The sequence below is a fragment of the Lygodium microphyllum genome, chromosome 5 (assembly GCF_053477565.2).
Source record: "Lygodium microphyllum isolate KBCC chromosome 5, Lygodium_microphyllum_v1.1.10, whole genome shotgun sequence".
NCBI classification, from domain to species: domain Eukaryota; kingdom Viridiplantae; phylum Streptophyta; class Polypodiopsida; order Schizaeales; family Lygodiaceae; genus Lygodium; species Lygodium microphyllum.
The window spans coordinates 50935779-50956163 of record NC_141139.1 but is presented as its reverse complement, the minus strand read 5'-3'; the positions used below and the strand labels follow the sequence as shown (position 1 = coordinate 50956163).

General features: G+C 40.7%; 1 protein-coding gene across 8 annotated transcripts in view; it reads left to right on the top strand.

The window, feature by feature from the left end:
- Positions 1–20385, top strand: part of LOC148035814 (uncharacterized) — a 153754-nt gene that overhangs the window by 43141 nt on the left and 90228 nt on the right. For 4 of the 8 annotated variants that reach the window (XM_087677827.1, XM_087677822.1, XM_087677819.1 and 1 more), the window contains exon 3: positions 19286–19429. The exons of 1 other annotated variant lie outside the window; for it this stretch is intronic. In XM_087677827.1, the coding sequence (XP_087533953.1) occupies positions 19286–19429 (144 nt within the window). The remainder of the gene's footprint in view (positions 1–19285; positions 19430–20385) is intronic. 3 more of the 8 variants (XM_087677824.1, XM_087677820.1, XM_087677821.1) reach the window with 3 other exon arrangements.

Here is a 20385-nt window from a genome sequence, read left to right as displayed (position 1 = left end):
AGAAGAGAAGAATAGGTAAAAAAAAGATTGCATCTTGTAGACTCGGTTCTCCTCATGTCCTGCGCAAAGAACCTAGCGAGAAACACCATCAAGACTTAAGAGAAGCTTGTATGGTTTGAAACAGGCTCTTAGGCAGTGGTATAAAAAGTTTGATGCCTTCATACTCTCACATGGGTTTAAAAGAAGCAATGCAGATCACTGCTTATATATAAAGAAGGCTGATGATGGAAGCCTTATAATACTTGCGCTTTATGTGGATGATATGCTTATTGCTAGTAATAAGCATAAAATCCAAGTTAATGCATTGAAAAGACAGCTGAATTCAGCCTTTTCCATGAAGGACTTGGATGTAGTTGAACACATTTTGGGCATGTGTGTGACGAGAAATAGAGAGCAACAACTCTCGTTTCTCTCACAAGAAAAATATATCAGCAAAGTACTTGATCGTTTTTCTATGGTAGATACTAAGCCACTTTGTGTTCCTTTACCACCATACCTTAAGCTTAGCAAAGCAGATTGCCCAAAAGATGAAAAGGCAGCCAATTCTATGAAGGATGTTCCTTATGCTTCAGCTTGTGGTTCACTCATGTATGCTATGGTTGCCACTAGACCTGACATTGCTCACATAGTGGGAGTTGTGAGCAGGTTTATGTCAAATCCTGGAAAAGCACATTAGGAAGCTATGAAATGTATCCTGCGGTACCTTAAGGGCACACAAAGAAAATGTATTTGCTATGGAAAGGGTACGTTAGATCTGCAGGGGTATTGTGATGCAGACATGGCAAGTGACTTGGATACTCGCAAATCTACTAGTGGGTACACATTTACCTTGATTGGTGGGGCAGTTTCTTCGTGCTCTAGATTGCAAAAGATAGTTGCACTTTCTATCACTGAGGCTGAATATATTTCAGCCACTAAAGCTTCAAAGAAGCTGTTTGGCTTGGTTGTTCGGTCAAGGACTTTGGTCTGCCTACCAAGATACCTATACTTGGATGTGATAGCCAAAGTGCTATATGCTTGGCTAAGAATGCCATGTTTCATGCACGTACCAAACATATTGATGTGCGGTATCACTTTATTAGACAGGTTCTAGATGATGGTCTAGTCACAATGGCTAAGATCAAATCACCGGATAACCTTGCAGATGTTCTCACTAAAAGTCTTGCAAAGGCTCAATATGAGCATTGCATTCGACTAGTGGAGTTGGTGAAGGTTCGCTTAGGACCTTTAAGTGGGAGGTTGTTGGGTGTAAAGGCCCTTACTCTGCTCTCGTGTATATATTACTTTACACATGTGAACACACCCTTGTGGGTGTAAGTGTACCGTACCCTGAGTATAAATACATTCTTTTATTCTTTGTGTACCACACTAGTACACACCTATCTCTCAACTCTTCACTCTCACTCATTGCTCACTCAATGGCTGCACATACCTCGATTCACGTACACATTTCTTGAGTGCTTCCTCTCGCACTCTCTTCAAATTTCAATGTAATTATGTTGTTAGGTTAGGGTTTAGTAGCGTGTGCACGTGCACGTGCGTGCACACACACATACACAATGCACAAGTGAACAACAAGAGAGGAGAGTGTTGGAAGGTTGCACCCACTATGTGAGAATGAATACTAAGTGCCACACCCATCGATGGTTGTTTACACGGGGAAAAAAACCCTTCTCTAGCTAGAAGGTAAAAAGTGTCCATGGATAAGGGAGTGTTCACACCAAAACTTAGGAGGAAAATGATAAGTATAACAAACCCCCCTCAAGTAAATGATGTGAACGTATATAGGAATAGATAGATCAATCCCTAAATGATATTAAGCCTAGAGCCTTGTGAAAGGCTTCAGACTTCTCTCTAGAGAGAGCTTTCGTAAACACATTTGCCAAGTTCTCTTGTGTAGGGATATAAACCAAGTCAATCTCCCTTGCATGGAGCCTCTCTTTAACATAATGATAATCCACCTCAATGTGCTTAGTGTGAGCATGAAAAACTGGATTTCTCGCAATTGGCATGCCACTTTGACTATGAGTATAGATAGGAGTGGATGATTGCTGTCCCACACTAAGATCAACCAAAAGGCATCTGAGCCATACACATTCCAATGTAGTTGTAAATGCTGCCTTGTATTCAGCTTCACAGGTAGATAAGGCCATTGTAGACTGCTTCTTTCTTAGCCAAGAAATCCATGAATCATGAAGCATAAAACAATTATCACTAGTGGACACCCTCGTGCAAAACAACTAGCCCAATCATTGTCTATTAGTGCCTTTAAGATATCGAAAGACACGTTTAACTGCTTGTCAATAGTACTAGGGTTGTGTATAAAGTGTGCCAATTGAGAGACCCCAAACTGAATATTTGGCCACGTATTACATAAATACAATAAACAGCTAGCAGCCTGCTGATAAAGAGAAGCATCAAAGGGGTCTTGTGCATCCTTAAGTGTAAACGTGTGGCTTGTCTCAACGGGAGTAGAGATAGGCTTGCAGTCTTGTAGTCTTGCATTTGAAATGTTCAAGAAGTTGTCCAATGTACTCAGGTTATTGCAAAATAATGCCTCCCTCAACTGTAGTAAACTGTATGCCAAGATAGTGGTGCAAGTGGCCAAGATTCAGCGCATCAAAAGCGTGTTGCAATTTAGCTTTTAAGGCTGAAATTTGTATCTCATGAGGTCGATCCAACTAACATGTCATCCATTTAAAGAATGAGAATCAAGGGACTATCCCCATTTTTTGTGGACATAAAGTGTGCTTTTAGTGTGTAAATTACTGAAGCCAAGAGTAATCAAATATGCATCTATCTTTTCATAGCATGCCCTAAGTGCTTGCTTTAAACCATAGAGTGCCTTATGCACGCAACACACTTTGCTTTTTGACCCTTTGTGAACAAAGCCAGGAGGTTGAGTGACATAAACCTCCTCATGGAGATCACCATTCAGAAAAGTGGCCTTCACATCCAACTAATGCACATGCCAATCACAATGAGCAGCCAAAGCAATGACATTGCGAAGTGGGTGCAAATGTCTCATCATAGTCAATCCCATCTTATTGGGCATACCCTTTGGCAACAAGACATGCCTTGTAGTGATTAGTGCTACCATTTGATTTGCATTTTAATTTGTAAACCCACTTTGTGCCTGTAGCACACTTCTCATTAGGCAAGTCACATAACTCCCATGTGCCACTTTTATGAATAGATTTTATTTCTAATTGCATAGCTGCCATCCAATGTTCAAGCATCATGTAAAGAAGTAGGTTCCTTATTGTATACAGTAGCTACGAGCGCCTCCACAACCAAGTTACCCTGTGCATGGCAAGTGGTTGCTCTCGTTTTACCGAGAAGTGGAATGAACTGTTTGCTATCCGGTAATGTATCTAACAGCCATCTAGGGACTGTTTTAGCTTTCCAAATAGCAGCCCTTGCATCGGCTACTTCATAATTAGCAATGCCTTGATCAATAGGCTGAAAATCAGGTTGTTGTTCAGCATGTGTTTGCTGCTGTAAACTGTCAATAGATTGTTGAAATTGAGCCATTAGGTGTACTTTCCTGAAATAAAGGCAACAAATTGTAAAGTGTCCATAGTGTTGAAAAATGGCAGCCAGCTATGGAGAGAGAGAGGAGAGACAATGACAACAAGAGAGTGAGCTGATGCAAAAAGAGAAGAGTGTGCTTGCTTGAATGAAAGATAGAGTGAAAGTACAACTTATGTTTAGGTCAAGGGTTGACCTAACCAGCCTTCCACCAACTAACTAGAGTTATGTTGATTTTACTCTAGAGCCTAGTGTCACTACTTTTAAATTTCTAAGACACTAGGTGTACACACCTTACATTCACACTTTAATAAGTGTCCACACCACACAAATTACATTTGGCGCTGTCCATAGAATCGGTAAATTCTAACACCCCCCTACAGTGCCAATGTGATGAAGTACAAGGATGATCAATCACCAAAGGGTAACAAGTTTAAGGACTTTCGAAAAGCCTCAAACTTCTCGCGTGGTAGTGCCTCCGTGAAAATGTCTGCAACATTTTTTTGTGTGGGTACATACATCAAGCTGATCTCTCTTGCATAGCATCTCTCTTTGACATAATGGTAATGCACCTTGCACGAAATACCAGATTTTGTGCCATTGCAATAGCACTTTGACTTTTAGAAAGAATGGGTGTAGGACCCTCCAATGGTAAATGTAGATCAACCAACAATCTATGCAACCATACACATTCCATTGTTGCTGTGAAGGCTGCCTTGTATTCAGCCTCACAAGACGAGGTAGCCATTGTAGACTGTTTCTTGCTTAGCCATGAAATGCATGAACGGCCGAGAAAGAAACAGTGTCCACTAGTAGATTGCCTAGTATCTGCATCACTAGCCCAATCCGAATCACTGTAAGCTTGTAAGTGCAAGTCTTCCCCCCTAGGAAATAATAATGCATGTGGATGAGTACCTTGCAAATATTTGAAGATCCACTTAACAGCTTGCCAATGTATGGTCCGTGGGCTACGCATATGCTTGCTCACTTGAGATACTGCATATTGAATGTCAAGGCGTGTGTTGCAAAGATAAATAAGATAGCCAACAGCTTGGGTGTAAATTGCAACATCAGGCATCTCTTCACCATCATGCATAGACAGCTTTAAGCTTGGCTCCATAGGAGTGCACATAGGTTTGCAATCTTGCATACTAAACCTATGTAACAGCTTATCCACAAATTGTGACTGTGACATGATGATACCATGCTGATTTTGGGCGATTTGGATCCTTAAATAATATTGTAGGCAGCCCATATCTGACATAGCAAACGCATGTTTTAATTCAGCCTTAAAATCTGCAATTTTTTCTTTTGTAGGTCTAGTGAGTAGCATGTCATCTACCTAAAGAATGATAATTAGGAAGTCTCCCCCCCTCATTCTTAATGTATAGAGTGGGAGCACTTGGACTATTTTTGAACCCTTTGCTAGCCAAATAAGTATCAATTTTGGAGTACCATGCGTGAGGAGCCTGTTTGAGACCATAAAGAGCTTTATGCAACTTGCATACCATGTGCTCTTTCCCCGTAACCACAAACCCTGGAGGTTGTGACACATAAACATCCTCATGCAAATCCCCATTCAAGAATGCTGTCTCAATGTCCAACTGATGTACTTTCCAGCCATAGCAATCACACATCTCACCATACTCATATGGGATGTAGGAGCAAAAGTTTCTTCATAATCTATACCCTTCTTTTGTGCATATCCTTTTGCTACCAATCATGCTTTGTACCATCAGCCTTGCGTTTGAGTTTAAAAACCCATTTTGTGTCAATGGCCTTCTTGCTAGGTGGTAAATCCACAAAATCCCATGTAGAGTTAGTGGCAATAGAGTCTAACTCATCTTGCATGGCTTGCATTCAATGTACATCTTGCCGAGCTTCGTCCAAGGAAGTAGGCTTATCATCATCCAATAGTGCGCTCATAAATACATGCTCATCACAATCATCTACTTCTGAAAAATCAATCAAATGTGCCCCCCCTGCATCATTTGTTGCATTTCTGGTAGCCCTTCTAGTGCGTTAAGGTATAGGAGCATCCATTTTACTCTTCTAGAGAGTTTGTAACAGCCATCTTGGGACTGTTTTGGTTGCATTTACAGCAGCCCTTTCATGCTGTACTGCTTCTTCCACAGCATGTGGCAAACCATTGTCGATACCTTGCTGTTCGGGAGCATATGGTGCAGCAACAGCTTGTTGTATTAAGTCTGTCTTGCTATTTACAGTAGGCACAAACTCCAAAGTAAGTGGCAAAAGACCCTCAAAGACATCACCAATGTCATGGGTGGCTGGCATTTGAAATCGATCATGTGAAAATGCAACATTTTCAGCAAATAGGGTATCCCTATCGACAAAGACTTTCTTCGTGTGTGGTTCATATAGGCGATAGCCCTTGCTCTCCGAATTGTAGCCAATAAATATGCATTTTACAGCCTTGTCATCAAGCTTCCCACGAAGCTCTTTTGGAATATGTGCATAGGCTATGCAACCAAACACTCGAAAGTAGTCTACTTTGGGTTTCTTGCCATGCCAAGCTTCAAACAATGTGATCGTCTTTAGTGCCTTTGTGCACGATTCAACACATGATTTGCACATTGATAGCCTTCTAGCCAAAATTTACGAGGTAGTCCCTTGCTTTTTAGCATACAACGAGCCATCTCCATAAGAGTCCGATTATTCCTTTTAGCAACACCATTTTGCTGAGGAGTCATTCTAATAGTGGCTTGATGCGTAATGCCATGATCAAGCAAATATGTCTCAAAAGCACGAGACATGTACTCTCCCCCTCTATCTGTGGGAAGTGTCTGCACTTTTAAGTCACTTTCAGCTTCAAGCTTTGCAACAAGATGTTTGAAATCCATGAACACATCAAATTTTTCCTTGAGCCCATGCACCCATGTATACTGAGAGTAGTCATCAATAAATGTAACAAAGTACTGATGACCTCCAAGTGCATGTGTCCTCATGGGACCACAAACATCAGAGTGAATAAGCTGCATTTTTCGCGGATAACACACATTGCACTATCCTTTTTGAAGGCAAACCTATGCATCTTGCCCAAAATACATCCCTCACATGCATGAGGAGGTGGAGTTTCCATTGGAGGCAATGCATCTACCACATGACACCTTTGAAGGGTCATCAAACTCCCAAAGCTCATGTGTCCATAGCGGGCATGCCATAGCTCTGCATTTTGCATAGCGGGCGAAAGAGTAGTGATTGCTAAAGCATCATGAGATTGTCTGTCATATGAATCCAACAAAAATAGATCCTTACACAAGGTGCCGCACAGCCCTTACACAGGGTGTCGGACAGCCTAAGTGCATAATCCATCTCTCTGTCTCTAACAATGCATTTGTCATCCTCATAGATAACTTGAGAGCCATGCTTATTAAAAGTAGAGATAGACAACAAGTTCTTTGTAATGCCAGGTACAAACAAGACATCTAGAAGCATGAAATCACAACCATTTGCAGCAGTAATAGTGACCGTCCCAATGCCATATACATCATAACTACTGCTGTTCGCACATGTAACACGCTTTCCAACATGGGCTGAATGCAAAGAGGTAAACAAACACTTCTTGAACTGATGTGCTTTGACGCCCCACTGTCAAAATACCATGTTGGCTGCGTTTCAGCAGCATTAAATGCTGAATCAGCCATTGAAGAATCATAACTGTATGTGAGAAATGCATAGTCCTCCTCTACAAAGTTGGCTGAAGTATCATCATAAGTAGATTTGCTAGCTGATGTTTCTTGGACACCCAAACCGGAGTTCTTTTTCTTCTCTTTGGCCAATCTCTTTCTGCATTCATCGATATAGTGGCCGGGCTTCTTGCAATAATGGCATTTCCCCTTCTTTTTAGTCTTTTCTGTGTCTTGGACAACCTTATTTGATGGCTGTCCAGCATTGCCCTTTTGCTGATTTCTTACATTTTGCTTGACGTTTCCTTTGCCTCTGAACTTGGAAAGCATAGCCACATCACCTGAATGCAATACCACATTTTTTTGAGTCTGTTTCTCTTGCAACAAGAGGCCTTCTAGCTCCACAAATGTAAGGGGCTGCTGCCCCCCCTCAAAGACAACATCAAAGAGGAGTGGAAACCAAGATATGACTCTGGAAGAGAGTTCAGTGTGATGTTTACCAATTCAACATCCTGAATGACCTCATCAACATTGAGTAGCTGCTCACGCAAATCCTGTATGTGAGTAAGGTGCTCTGTTATGCTATCACCTTCATCCATGGTCACATTGGCCAACTCTCTGCGGAAATAGGATATCCTAGCCTCATTGCGTGTTGCAAACATATGCTCAAGTACATCCCATGCTGATTTTGAGATCTTACAAGACTGAATGTGTGGAATAATTGCCCTTTTCACTGACAAGGCAATCAAAGAAAGTGCCTGTGCATCTTTTGAGTCCCACTTCCTCTGATCCTCGGTAGGAGGGAGAGGAGGGGCAGCATCAGTAGTAGCACCAAAACCACCACCAGCAGCACCAGCAACTTGTCCTCGAGCGTTACACTGAGGTGTCTAAGGTTCAAGACCTCCTAGTTGCTGCAAATCACCTGTAACATAGTCCCACAAGTCCTTCGCCGCAAGAAGGTTACGGACCATAAAACTCCACAGTGGGTAGTTTGAGCCATCAAGTTTGTCTTCCTAAGTGAGGACACCAAGGATGTTGCTCTGATCATTATTCCCCTGACGTGCCATGTTGTCAATGATAGACAGGAGTGTATGTCGAGCAAAAGCCCCAAATTTCTTTCTAAAATTTCCAAGAAATTGAAGAAATTTGTACCTTACAATTGGAATTTCTGCAGAAATGTCACCTCGAGATGCGTGTCAGTAGTGAACAGCAGCTGAAATCTGCCTCGTTATGCGTGTCAGATCCAAAAAACTGAAAAGCCCCAAATTTTCTTAAGCCAATGTGGAAGAAATTGCGCAATGTCTATGAGTTTGGTTTCAATTTGCGCAAAGGGCCTCCAATCGGACAAAAGCCCCAAATTTTTGGTGGGAATGTCCAAGAAATTGAGAAATTTCTTCGAATTGGTTGTCAATTCGAATTCCTGGAACAAAAATTAGTAAAAGGCCCAAATTTTTGGGCAGCACAAGTTGAGATTCAAGAAGAGATGGCTGAAATAGACTGGAAATTCTAGAAATTTTGAGAAAACCACTAGGTGTACACACCTTACATTGACACTTTAATAAATGTCCACACCACACAAATTACATTGGGCGCTACCCATAGAATTGGCAAATTCTAACATAGGCTCCACATGGGGCTGATTTTTGCAGTCCATGAAGGGCTGACCAACATATTCAATGAATACCACATCTCTACTAACAAAAATCTTGTTGGTGGAGGGTTGGTACAAGTGGTATCCTTTGCTTTTTGCACTATAACCAATAAAACTGCATTTGACAACCTTGTCTTGTAGTTTCTCTCTTCGTGGTTGTGGGACAAAAGCATATGCTAAACAACCAAACACATAAATGTATGACACCACTGGTTTCTAGCCATTCCAAGCCTCATAAGGTGTACATTCAATCAATGCTTTAGTTGGGCTGTGATTTAGCTCATATACTACACACATGATAGCTCAAGCCAAAACTTTTGGGGTAGCTTATTGTGTAATAGCATACAATTTGCCATTGCATCAAAGCTTGATATTTTCTTTCAACCACACTGTTTTGTTGAGGTGTGTAGGTGTAGTACACTGATGGATAATACTCATTTCAGCCAAAAAAGTGTTAAACTCCTATGACATATATTACCCCCCTTGATCTGTACATAGTGTAATCAGCTTGCATCCACAACAATGACGAGTCATGTCAGCAATGAAGGTAATGAAGTACAAGTATTCGTCGATGGATTTGATATGCATGGGCCCATAGACATGACTATGCACAACCTGTAATTTTTGATCAACATGCATAGCTCTTGTTACAAAGACGTAAAATTTTGAGATGCTTTAATCTTGTTGATAACATTTGATTAAATTATTAATTAAATGTGCAAGGTTTTTTAGCACATGTGATACACATGGTGGTTAACAGGCCAAGGACCTCGAGGATGCAGTGGATGCTAAAGGCAAAAGTTGTGATAAGTTATGTTGAGTGGGTTTTGTTGGTTAGCTGGAATTAGATTTGACCCTAGGACAGTTGTTTGACAAATAAGTGTCAATGGTGACAGTAGGGACTAGCATTAATTAATTAATTAATGCCAGTCCAAGGGTTAATAAAGGTTGGGAATCACTTTAGGTTGCAAATGGCCTAGCCAATTAAATTATGGATGGCCACATTTAATTTTGGGCAAGGTCACAATGGGTGAATTTAATTTTTTAAATTATTTAATTTTGAAAATGAATTACATGGTTGGATAATGCTGGAAAATGGGTTTAGAAGACTACCTCTAAGGGTCAACAGAGGTTGGGAACCACTTCAGGTTGCAAATGGCCTAGCTAATTAAATTATGGATGGGCGGGCACATTTAATTTTGGGTAGCTCTCCTGGTCCCACGGGTCCGCGTACGGAAACCTGCACAAGCAACATGGTTTGCGGGCACGCAGCACTGTGTCGCGTCTTGAGCATGTAGTAGAAGCCAACTTGCAAGACATGTCAAGTCGACACGCCATTGCACCACAGCATGACCCTGTCGCGTCGTGCTACATCGCGTCACGGGCTGTTACGCCCTTGATATCTCTCCTGTGTCACGCTCCCTCCTAGCACGCGTAAGGCGTTTGCCTAACTTGCACAAGGGTAACATGGCACTTGGAGTCGCTAGACAGCAATTTGGGCCCACTTGGCAACTAGCAACAGCATTAAATGTTGTTTGGTACGGGCAGCAATCAGATTTTAGGCCTTTCTCGCAAAGAATTTTCTCACCTCCTCTTGCTTGTGCTTAGTCAATCTCAGCATTTCTTAGCCTTTTAGATCAAAATTCAGTCAAATTCGGTGGATAGTAGAGAGATTTACTGTAAACCCTACATTTATGCAGAAATTAGGATTTGACAGCCACCTTGGGTCCCATGCCAATTGATGAAGGCTTTGTACACTAAATTTAGCACCTGAAATTTGTGTAATTGTCAATGAATTCAAATGCCAGCCCATTCATTGTAATTTGGGGCAGCGTTTGACCAGTTGGAGGTTCCATTTGTACAATTCGTGGGTGAAAATCAAGGGGTTATTGGCCCAAATTGATTGCTGATTGTAGTTACAGCAAAAGAGATTGTAAATCTTAGCTTCTACTCATTCCATTAGCAATCAAGTTAAAGAAATACCAAAAGGGGTGCCAGTTTTGGGGTCAACAGGGTGTCCAATGTTCGAGTATTAAGGTAATTGTACATTTGAAGTTATGCTTATTTGTTGATTGCTATAATTAAGTGCTTAATAAGGAAATTACCACCCTTTCCAACGAGGAAGGTTGGTTTCATGGTTCCATGGCTGGGATACCTCTCAATTATTTGATTTGGTGGGCCCAAGGCACTTGATTGCAAGCCAAAGCTTTGTGCTAGTTCTGATTTTTGCTTTCACTTGAGAAATTACAGCAATATGTCTTCATATAGTGAGATGCAATCAAGCAGTGGTGATGCCTCTTAGTATGAACCTTTGCATGGGAATGAAGACATTGCAATATCTAACCCAAAGATGCCTGGCAACAAGTACATGCTTCCCAAATTCATCAACGTAAAAGCCAATTACACCTTCTACACCAACATTCACACACATCGAAACCCTTTCAACTGCAATTTCTTCATCAACGCCATCAAAAATTTTGAAAAAATGTAAGTTTTTGGTCATTTCTTTGCTTTGTTTTTGTGCTACTCCCCATATTTCTACCTTGGCCAGTTACTAGAGCAAATACTAACAATTTCAGTAAGCAATGGCACAGCATGATTTGCTCAATATGTTTGGGAACTCTGCCAAATTGGATTGCACTAATTATCCAATGTGGGCAGACATGACAAAAGCTCCAATTTTAATTTGTGAAATTTAGTGCAATTTAAGCTTGAATATGAAAACCCCTAAATCTTAGCGTAAGACAGAACAATTTTTAAGCACCAAGTACGAAACCCCTAAAATTTTGGTGAGATTTGTGATTTTTTGGCAAAAGCCCAAAATTCTTGAAGAAATTTTGGTAAAATTTATATTTGTTGCGAAGTCCCTAGAATTTGTTCTTGATAAGGGGCATTGCACGCAAACATGAGGTATTTATGTGCCTAAATGTTGATTAAGGTTGGAGGCATTGAATTTTAAAAATATTTTAATCATGTTGGGCAGACATGAAACACAACACATGAGAATTAAGTAGCGCTTCATGGGATGGGAGGAGTTGTGTATGAGGTTGACTTGGTGACTTGTCAGCGCAAGCTGTTATGAGCACGACAATTGCTCTTCGAGAGTGAGGAGATTGCTCTCACAACTTACAAGAAGAACTTGAAAAATAGATTGAACTAGAACTTAATTGTGAGGTAACTGGATGATTACAATAGAATGCTCACAAGTGCACGGCTTGATTACAAGATAAGACTTGATACGTGATAAGACCAGAACAAGACAAGAATTGGAAGAGGACTTACCTTGGAGAAATCTCAGAACTGGTGTTGACAAGATTGAAGGGCGTGTAGCCCAAGACCCCTATTTATACTAGAACTGAGAGGGTTAAGTGGAAGCTTCTAGATGATGACATGATTGATGTTATAAGCATCATTGACATAAGTGATGACATAAATGTAAGCAATGATACAAGCCTTTTCTAGAGCTTTTCAAAGGATTATCTAGAACCTTCTTAGAATCGTCTAGTACTTTCTTGAATGTTTTAGAATGTTCATAATGTTCCGAAATCTTCTAGAAACTTCTCAAAAGGAGTTGTATCACCTTGCATATGAACCAATGGCTGTCCTTGCTTAAACGTCCACTACATAAGCTTTCTAGGTAGATAGGTGATGTGGTGTGCAGCCATTAACAGTTTGATTGGCATCGTGAGGGGAAACGAGTTGTCGGCGCTTAGACGAGCTTTACTTGATGTGGCGAGCATAGATTGATAGGACACGTAGGGCAAGACACTTTGTAAGGGATGTAGGTGTAGGCGATGCGTTACAAGGTGTGACTATTGGTGTAGGCATGAATAGCATTGCTTGGCAAATTGTGGGTAGGCTAGATTGGACATCTGTTCACAGGTCAAAGAATGGCACCAACTACTCCTGGAGTTTTACGGTGCGAAATCTTTTTGTTGCAAAGGGTCATTGGGATTTTGTGACTAGCGACTTAGCCAAACTAGGATGCTTTGCACGTCAGATGCCTTAGGGAGAGGCCAGAGGATAGCAAGCTGCCCCTACTGCTGCCTAGTTTCCTCCCACAAAAGAACAAAAGAAATAGCTTTCGAAGGATTCATAGGCTTCATCTTTGATTGCTTTTCCAATGCACGAGGGCAATTATACTTCGTATCCGATGATGCAAGACCTCAAAGGTAGCTTGGGATACTGTGGAATAGATGTTGGCAGCACACAATCATGCTAGAATCTCTTACTTGCAAAGAGAATTGGCCAATGCACATATGGATGAGGGTGATGCTATCATAGATTATCTTTCATGTTTGATTTGAGAGAGCAGCGGCTGAATATCAATGAGGTGCTAACCGATGATTAGATGATAACGATCACGAAAGTGTTACCTTGGGTTTCACACTCCGCTGAATTTTTCTTTGAGGGGGACAAAGTAGCGACTCACATTCAATGAAGTGCCTGTTGTTGCAAGAGGAATAGAGTAGGAAGAATGTTACTATGCGTTTAGGTGATGTAGCCATGCTTTCCAAATACAAAGGCAAAGGCAAAGCAAAGCAGGCAGTGAAAAATCAGCCAAGGCCTGATGTGGGACAGCCATCTAGCAAGGCTGCCCGTGATGTGGATAAAGGCAAGACAAAATGAAAATACCACTGTTGTAAGAAGCTTGGTCATTACATTGAAGAATGCATAAAAAGATTGGCCAATGAGAAGAAGAAAGACTCCGGTTTGGTTGTCCAAGAGACATCTGCCACTTGGTCTTCGAATGGGGATGGTATAGCCAACTTCATTGAGGAGGACAATGCATTTTTGACATGCAATTAGGACAATTCTATGGCTGATTCTGCATTTAATGCTGCTGAAATGCAAGACATGGTACTTTGACAATGGGGCATCTAGGCACATCACTTCATGGAATTGTCTATTTACATTTATGCATTTAACATTTGCGGGAAGAGAGCTACATGTGCAAATAATTCTAGCTATTATGTTTGTGGCATTGGCTCAGTGCTGATTTTTATTGTAGATGGATTAGATTTTATGCTTATGGATGTATAATTTGCTTATACAAATACATTACAACTTATACACTTTGATGTATGTAGTCCCATGCAAACACGAGCTCTTGAGGGTCGTGTATATTTTTTGCTTATACAAATACATTGCAACTTATACACTTTGATGTATGTAGTCCCATGCGAAAATGAGCTCTTATGGATGTATTATTTGCTTATACAAATACATTGCAACTTATACACTCTGATGTATGTAGTCCCATGCAAAAACGAGCTCTTGAGGGTCATCTATATTTTGTCACCTTCATAGCTGACTACTCTTGATATATATGGATGCATGGTCGTAAGGCAGAATCTGATGTATTTATGCACTTTAAATGCTTGGTTGCAAAGCGAGAAGCTGAAATATGTTTAAAAGTGCTGACACTTCGCACGGATCGATGGGGGGAATACATATCTCGTGCATTTCAAAGATTCTTTCTTGAGAATGGTATTATGTTAGGCCACTGTGAGGATGACACCTCAATAGAATGTCATGGCTAAAAGGAAAAATTGGACAATCATGGAGATGAGTAGATGCATGCTGAAATCAAAGGGTCTACCGCAGAAATTGTGGTTTTAGGGCATTCATTGTGCCAATTATGTGCTGATTCATGCACCTACAAAGGCACTTAAAACTCTCTCTCCTTTTGAGGCTTTGTATGAGAGGAAACTGAAGGTTGACTACTTTTTTATGTTTGGATGCATAGCATGTGCTCATGTGTCAAAAGAGCTTCGTGGAAAGTTGGATGACAAGGCTTTGAATGTATCTTTGTTGGCTATAGTTTGGAAAGCAAGGGCTATCGGTGTTGCAATTTACAGCTAGGTTGTTGATTGTCTTATTTATCTTTATAACACATGCCTTGACATACAATTTGCAATATCTCAAGTGAGTAGGTTTATGCATAGCCCATGGACAATACATTGGCAAGTTGTTAAGTGGATCTTTTGCTATTTGCAAGGTAATTAGACATATGTATTATTTTTTCCCGAGGAGAAACTTGCAGCTATAGGTTCATAGTTCTTCTGATTGGGTTAGTGATTGAGGCCCTTGATAGTCTACTAGTGGACATTGTTTCTTTTTGGGCCATTCATGCATTTCATGGCTTAGCAAGAAACAACCTATAGTGGCTACCTCATCTTGTGAGGATGAGTACCGGGCAGCTTTCACATCGACAATTGAATATGCATGCTTGTGCAAATTGTTGGTTGATCTACAGATCTCATTGGAGGGTCCTACACTCATTTATTGTGATAGTCAGAGTGCTATTGTAGTAACATGGAATCCTGTGTTTCATGCTCGCATGGGATTCACTATCATTATGTCAAAGCAAGGTGCTATGCAAGAGAGATCAAGTTGGTGTGTGTTTCTACGTAGGAAAATGTTGCAAATATTTTCATCGAAGAGTTATCACGCGAGAAGTTTGAGGCTTTTTGAAATCCTTAAACTTACTACCCTTGGGTGATTGATCTTCCTTGTATCTCATCACATTGGCATTGTAAGGGGATGTTATAATTTGCCAATTTTGGATAGTGCCCAATGTAATTTGTGTGGTGTGGATAGTTATTAAGCGTCATTGTAGGGTGTGTATACCTAGTGTCTTAAGACATTAAAGTAGTGACACTAGGCTCTAGAGTAAATCAACTTAACTCTAGTTAGCTGGTGGAAGTGTGGTTAGGTTAAACCTTACTTGTACCTTCACCTATCTTTTAGTTCAGCAAGCAAGTATACGGTCTCGTTTTGTTCTCACTCTGTCTATTATCTATTGTTCACTGTCTTGTTTCTCTCTTGTCCATAGTTCGTCTTGTTTCCTTCAGCTTGTGCACGCCTCTCCCACTAGTAGTGTCACATACCACCCTAAACAAGATAAAGATGTACTTGTTGTTCGTGAACCATCACGGTTCCGTGAGCAAAAGTGGTTTTGTGCACATCATCAGATGTTGGGGGCAACACAACATACAAGTAGCGTAAGTCTAATCTGATGTCTCTTCTCAACCAGCTAAGCTGAGATGACACTTATCTATAGGTAGTGTTTGATAGTATGTCACATTTCCCATTATACAGATTACTACATGGACAAAAGTCACTACATTGGCCTTTGAAGAACTCCTTCAACTCTGTTTGATACAACATGTCCATCTCAAAGAACTACCATATGTTCTTCAATGTAAGGCATACATGATTGCAGCCATAAATATATTTCTTGAATCTAATGAGCTTTTGTCTCAAAGTTTGTAGCAATTTACTCTCCTCATTCTAAAATAGGAGAGAAAATCTGGGTGACAGTAGTAGGAGGCAAACATAGCAGAGAGAGGAGAGAGAAAGTGAGGGTGGCAGCCACAGATAGTAAATGCAGCTTGGGGAGGAGAGAGAATGTCAGGGTGGCAGCTCTGGACTGTAAATGCAGCCTCTAGAAGGCTGTGCACTGTGTGCAGCTGGGCAACAAAAGGAATCAGAAAAACGCCAGTGTAGAGCAGTCATGAGTAATGGAGGAAGGAGATGGAGGTTAGAATTAGGCGCTAGATGGTAGTAGATAGCAATGGGAAGCTTTGACTGCAATGTCCTCTGCGAGCGGGGTGTGGGCAGCAAAGATACAGCTCTTGAAACTTGCAAAAACGAGATTAAGGGAGAGTGGTGGGTTGCATGCCTATTTATAGAAAAGTGGCACCCAAATAAGGGTTTTGCATGTGGGGCACAATAACTCTCCAGGATCATGTTTCTTTTTAAAATAAGAAGGTTTGTTTATTGATTAAACATGTTTTGGGGCTGTTTAAGTGAGGCTAATGAAGTTTTAGCTCAACACTAGCACCCATCCAGGTCTAGGGAGGTAACAAATAGGCTATTGCGTCGATCATTTGAAGCTTCTTCTTCATTTTTGTCAATTCGAAGCTATTATTCATAAGCTTTAAAGCGCCTAAGCTTTCATGGAACTCAAAGGCTTGTTCCCATGAGGCACTACTACCTTCAAACTTTTCATTTATCTACCCTTTAAACACACAATTTGAACTTGCTTGAAGATACCATGTAAAGATGGAGGCATTGACTCGAGACTTACTAGATACAAAGGCTAGTAACAAGGTGTAAAGCCGGAGTTCTACTTGGTTCTTGGTGCTATTTGAAATGTCTTTTGGCTCCTCACTTGTTCCTTTTGACATTTCTGATAGAAGAAGATGCTGAAGTATCAAAGACAAATGCAAAAGAGGCGCATCATACTACCACAAGGCCTTTTTAAAACTGTTCCCAAGGCCTCCTTTGGGTTTGTAAAGAAGAGTTTTTAATGCTGTATGTGGTGTGTTTGGAATTATGGGTGAAGAGTGTTTATGTGGTCAATAATCCTTTTGAACTTTTGTATGAATAACCACTTCTTTTGAGAGTTTTATTTTGTTGTATATCTCTACCAAAATTGTAATTCCTTCGAGCTTTCCCAAGAGCATCATTGACATCCTATCCTATCGAGAAACTACTTAAGTTGTATTGTTGTTCATGACACTGCATTTAGTTTTGTCTTTACCACCTATAGTTGCAGCTGTAATCATGGGAGGCTGCCCTTGTATAAGGTTATATCAATGCCGTTCTCTGACGAGTGGATGCTCATCTTAGAGGTTCCAACTTGTGTGGAGAGTGTGAGGAATCTAGATGAACTACCTGATGTGGTATATGGTGTTGAGGTTGTAGCAGAAGAGGATTTTTCCCTCTTAATGGTTTTTGTGTTGCGTTGCTATATTATAAATGGGTTGCCCTGCTTCTCTCCTTGAAACAAACCATGATGGAAAAGAAGCCTTGTAATGGGGGGCTTCAGTCCCTTGTAAAGAAAGCTGAGTTTATATAGTGTTTTGGGCTTGGTTTTTTGTGCCTCTACTTCCCCTTCTACAGGTATGTCGCTATAGGGTTACAAGTTTCTTGTCTCTACTGACTCTTGACAGTGTGGTTTCTAACAGAACTGCCTGCTACCCTGCGTGCTGCCCAACTGACTGCCGGCCTCTGTTTGAATGCCCAAAGGCTGCCTGCCTGCCTTATTGTGTGTCTAGAATGTGTGTGTCTAACAATTGTGGCTGGAAAGGAGGATAGCAGGCTGGGGGACTGGGCAGTTTGAAAAATGTTGGGGGAGGGTTATGCAGCCTACAAGATGCACAGACTGGGGAGGGGAGAGAGATGGGAAAGGGGCTGTAAGTGTTGCACAACAGCAGCAGCAGAGTTACGTTTCATCCTCTATTTTCCTTTGTAGTAGCAGTTCAATGAGAGTATAACTGAAATCGAGTTTGGCATCAGAGCCCAAATTTCACACTGGAGTAGCAGATGATGCAAGCTAGTCTCGGTGTTATGATTAGCAGAACAAGGGGACAGATTTTCATGTGCATTAAGTTCCAATATTTTTGTATTTGCATTGTTTTTAGTATTGTAAATCAGGTTCAACTTGCTTTATGGCTTGGCACATTTTAAAGATCCTTCAACTTTTACAAGGACATGTCTCTAGCTTTGAACCAAAAGGGGGAATAAACCCAAACATAGGATGTTGCCTTCCATACTCGGAGAAGCTATAAAGATTTCAAAAGATTGTATGTGCTTGTGCAGTTTTGCATGTGCATGTGAAATAGCCATTTGTGTCTGCAACGATCTGCTGCTTCTTGGCTACCTTTACATTCTATTTACAGTTGAGTATCTTCACTTGTAGACTGTAGTTCACCATGGAGGTGTGCTGATCTGATTCCAGTTCACTTACACCTCCAAAGAAACCCTCTTCATGGTAGTCATCTTGTTATAGAGCTGATCTAATTCCAGCCATATTTCCTGAGCTGTACCTTTACCAACTCGGCTTTCTCCAAAGAAGAAAGTTTGAAGAGATCTTGGGCTGATGGACAGTCAATGGCTTCGGTCACATTTGTAATATTCGCTCTAACATGCATTCATCAGTAGGGTGCAATCACTGTGGTTGAGTTTTGTGCCTGATCTTGATCAGTCAGGTGACATTTTGTCCATGAAACCACTCCTCTCTGTAAGATAATCTTCCATAGGATGGTTTGCATGATTGTTTACCTTAATCTTCTTATTAACTAACTATAACTCTTGGCTTATGCTTATCTTGTCCATTAGCTAGTTATAAAAGGTTTCCAAAAGTAGTTCACATTGCCGAACATCACTCCAATATCCATTGATTTTCATTTCTTATGAAGCTTGATGCCTTACTGCTGCATCAGTCTTTTCATAGTGCTTTGATTGCATGGGCTTCTTATGCTGGAATTTTGGGCTTACAGAAAGGAAAACAAAACAGAACTAGTTGTTTATTCTTGGAGTGCTTGATTTTCTGTGATTTCTTATCTTCATATCCAGTTTCTGAGACATCATTCACTTGATCTCTGATTAGCTATGCCACTTGTCTTTGATGAGTTAATCAAATATTGTCTAGGTTGACATGTAGGTTGTGTTTATGAAAGTAACATAGGTGCATCTTGGGTTGAAGACATGAAGGTGACAGAATTTCGTGGCCAACTGGAGCTGACGAGTGGTCAATCCTCAAAAGTGTCAGTACTTTTGAAAAGGCATTATTTACTGACATGCGAAGGTTTTATTTCGTTTTGCATACATTTTCTAAATAATTTAGCAGTTTTTAAAAATATTTGTGCCTCTGTATTCGATATGTTTAACTGGTGACAACAAATGTAACTTTTTCTAGGTAGAATGGACTTAACAATGGGGCAAAAATTTCTACATCTCAATTTACCACAGATGTGTATGGTAAACATTGTGAATGGAGTGAGAAAGTGGTTTCTGTTTTCAGTTTTCTTTCACGGTTCTAGAGTGTAGGCCCATCCATCAGGAGGATTGAACTGGGTGATGTGAACAAGAAGTGAATGATCACAAGGAGCAAGGTGCACAACACCAATAGAAAAGTGAGCCAAATACCTGGAGTGGAAGTTGAAGATGGAGGAGGGAAGATTGTGGCACAAGATAAATGTGGCTAGGTGACCACAAACACAAGCACATCTCAGAAATGCCAGGCTGAAATGTGATAGCAGTGGAAGACACTTGTACGTTCCTCTCTTGCAACAAAAGTGAGTGATGCATGCGGACAGGCTTGGTGCATTGAGTTGACAAAACCAGACACCACCAATTAGAAGACAGGCATGATAGTTGTGCAATTAGGTAGACAAGGTTCATGTCAATTATGCGATTTGGTGGACAAGATTAAACACAACAAAGGGTTATGAACACATTTTAAATCAAATACCAACTTCTTTTATAAGTTAAATGCAAAGTGTTGAAAAGGTAATTTGTCTACCAACATTGTGAATTGAGTGAGTGAGAGAGTTCTTGATTCTGTAGTCATCATTCAATTGTGCTCACTTGAAAATTCCTCGTATTCACATGCTGGTCTTGTGTCTATAGCTTAGGCCATCACTTCCCATGTCTCACTCATCTCCCTGTAAGTGCCTTGAAAGACCAGATTGAGAGCTCTTTTTCAAAGCTCTTGGTGTTTTGGATAGTCTCGAAATAAAAATTATCTCTATATGTGCAGAG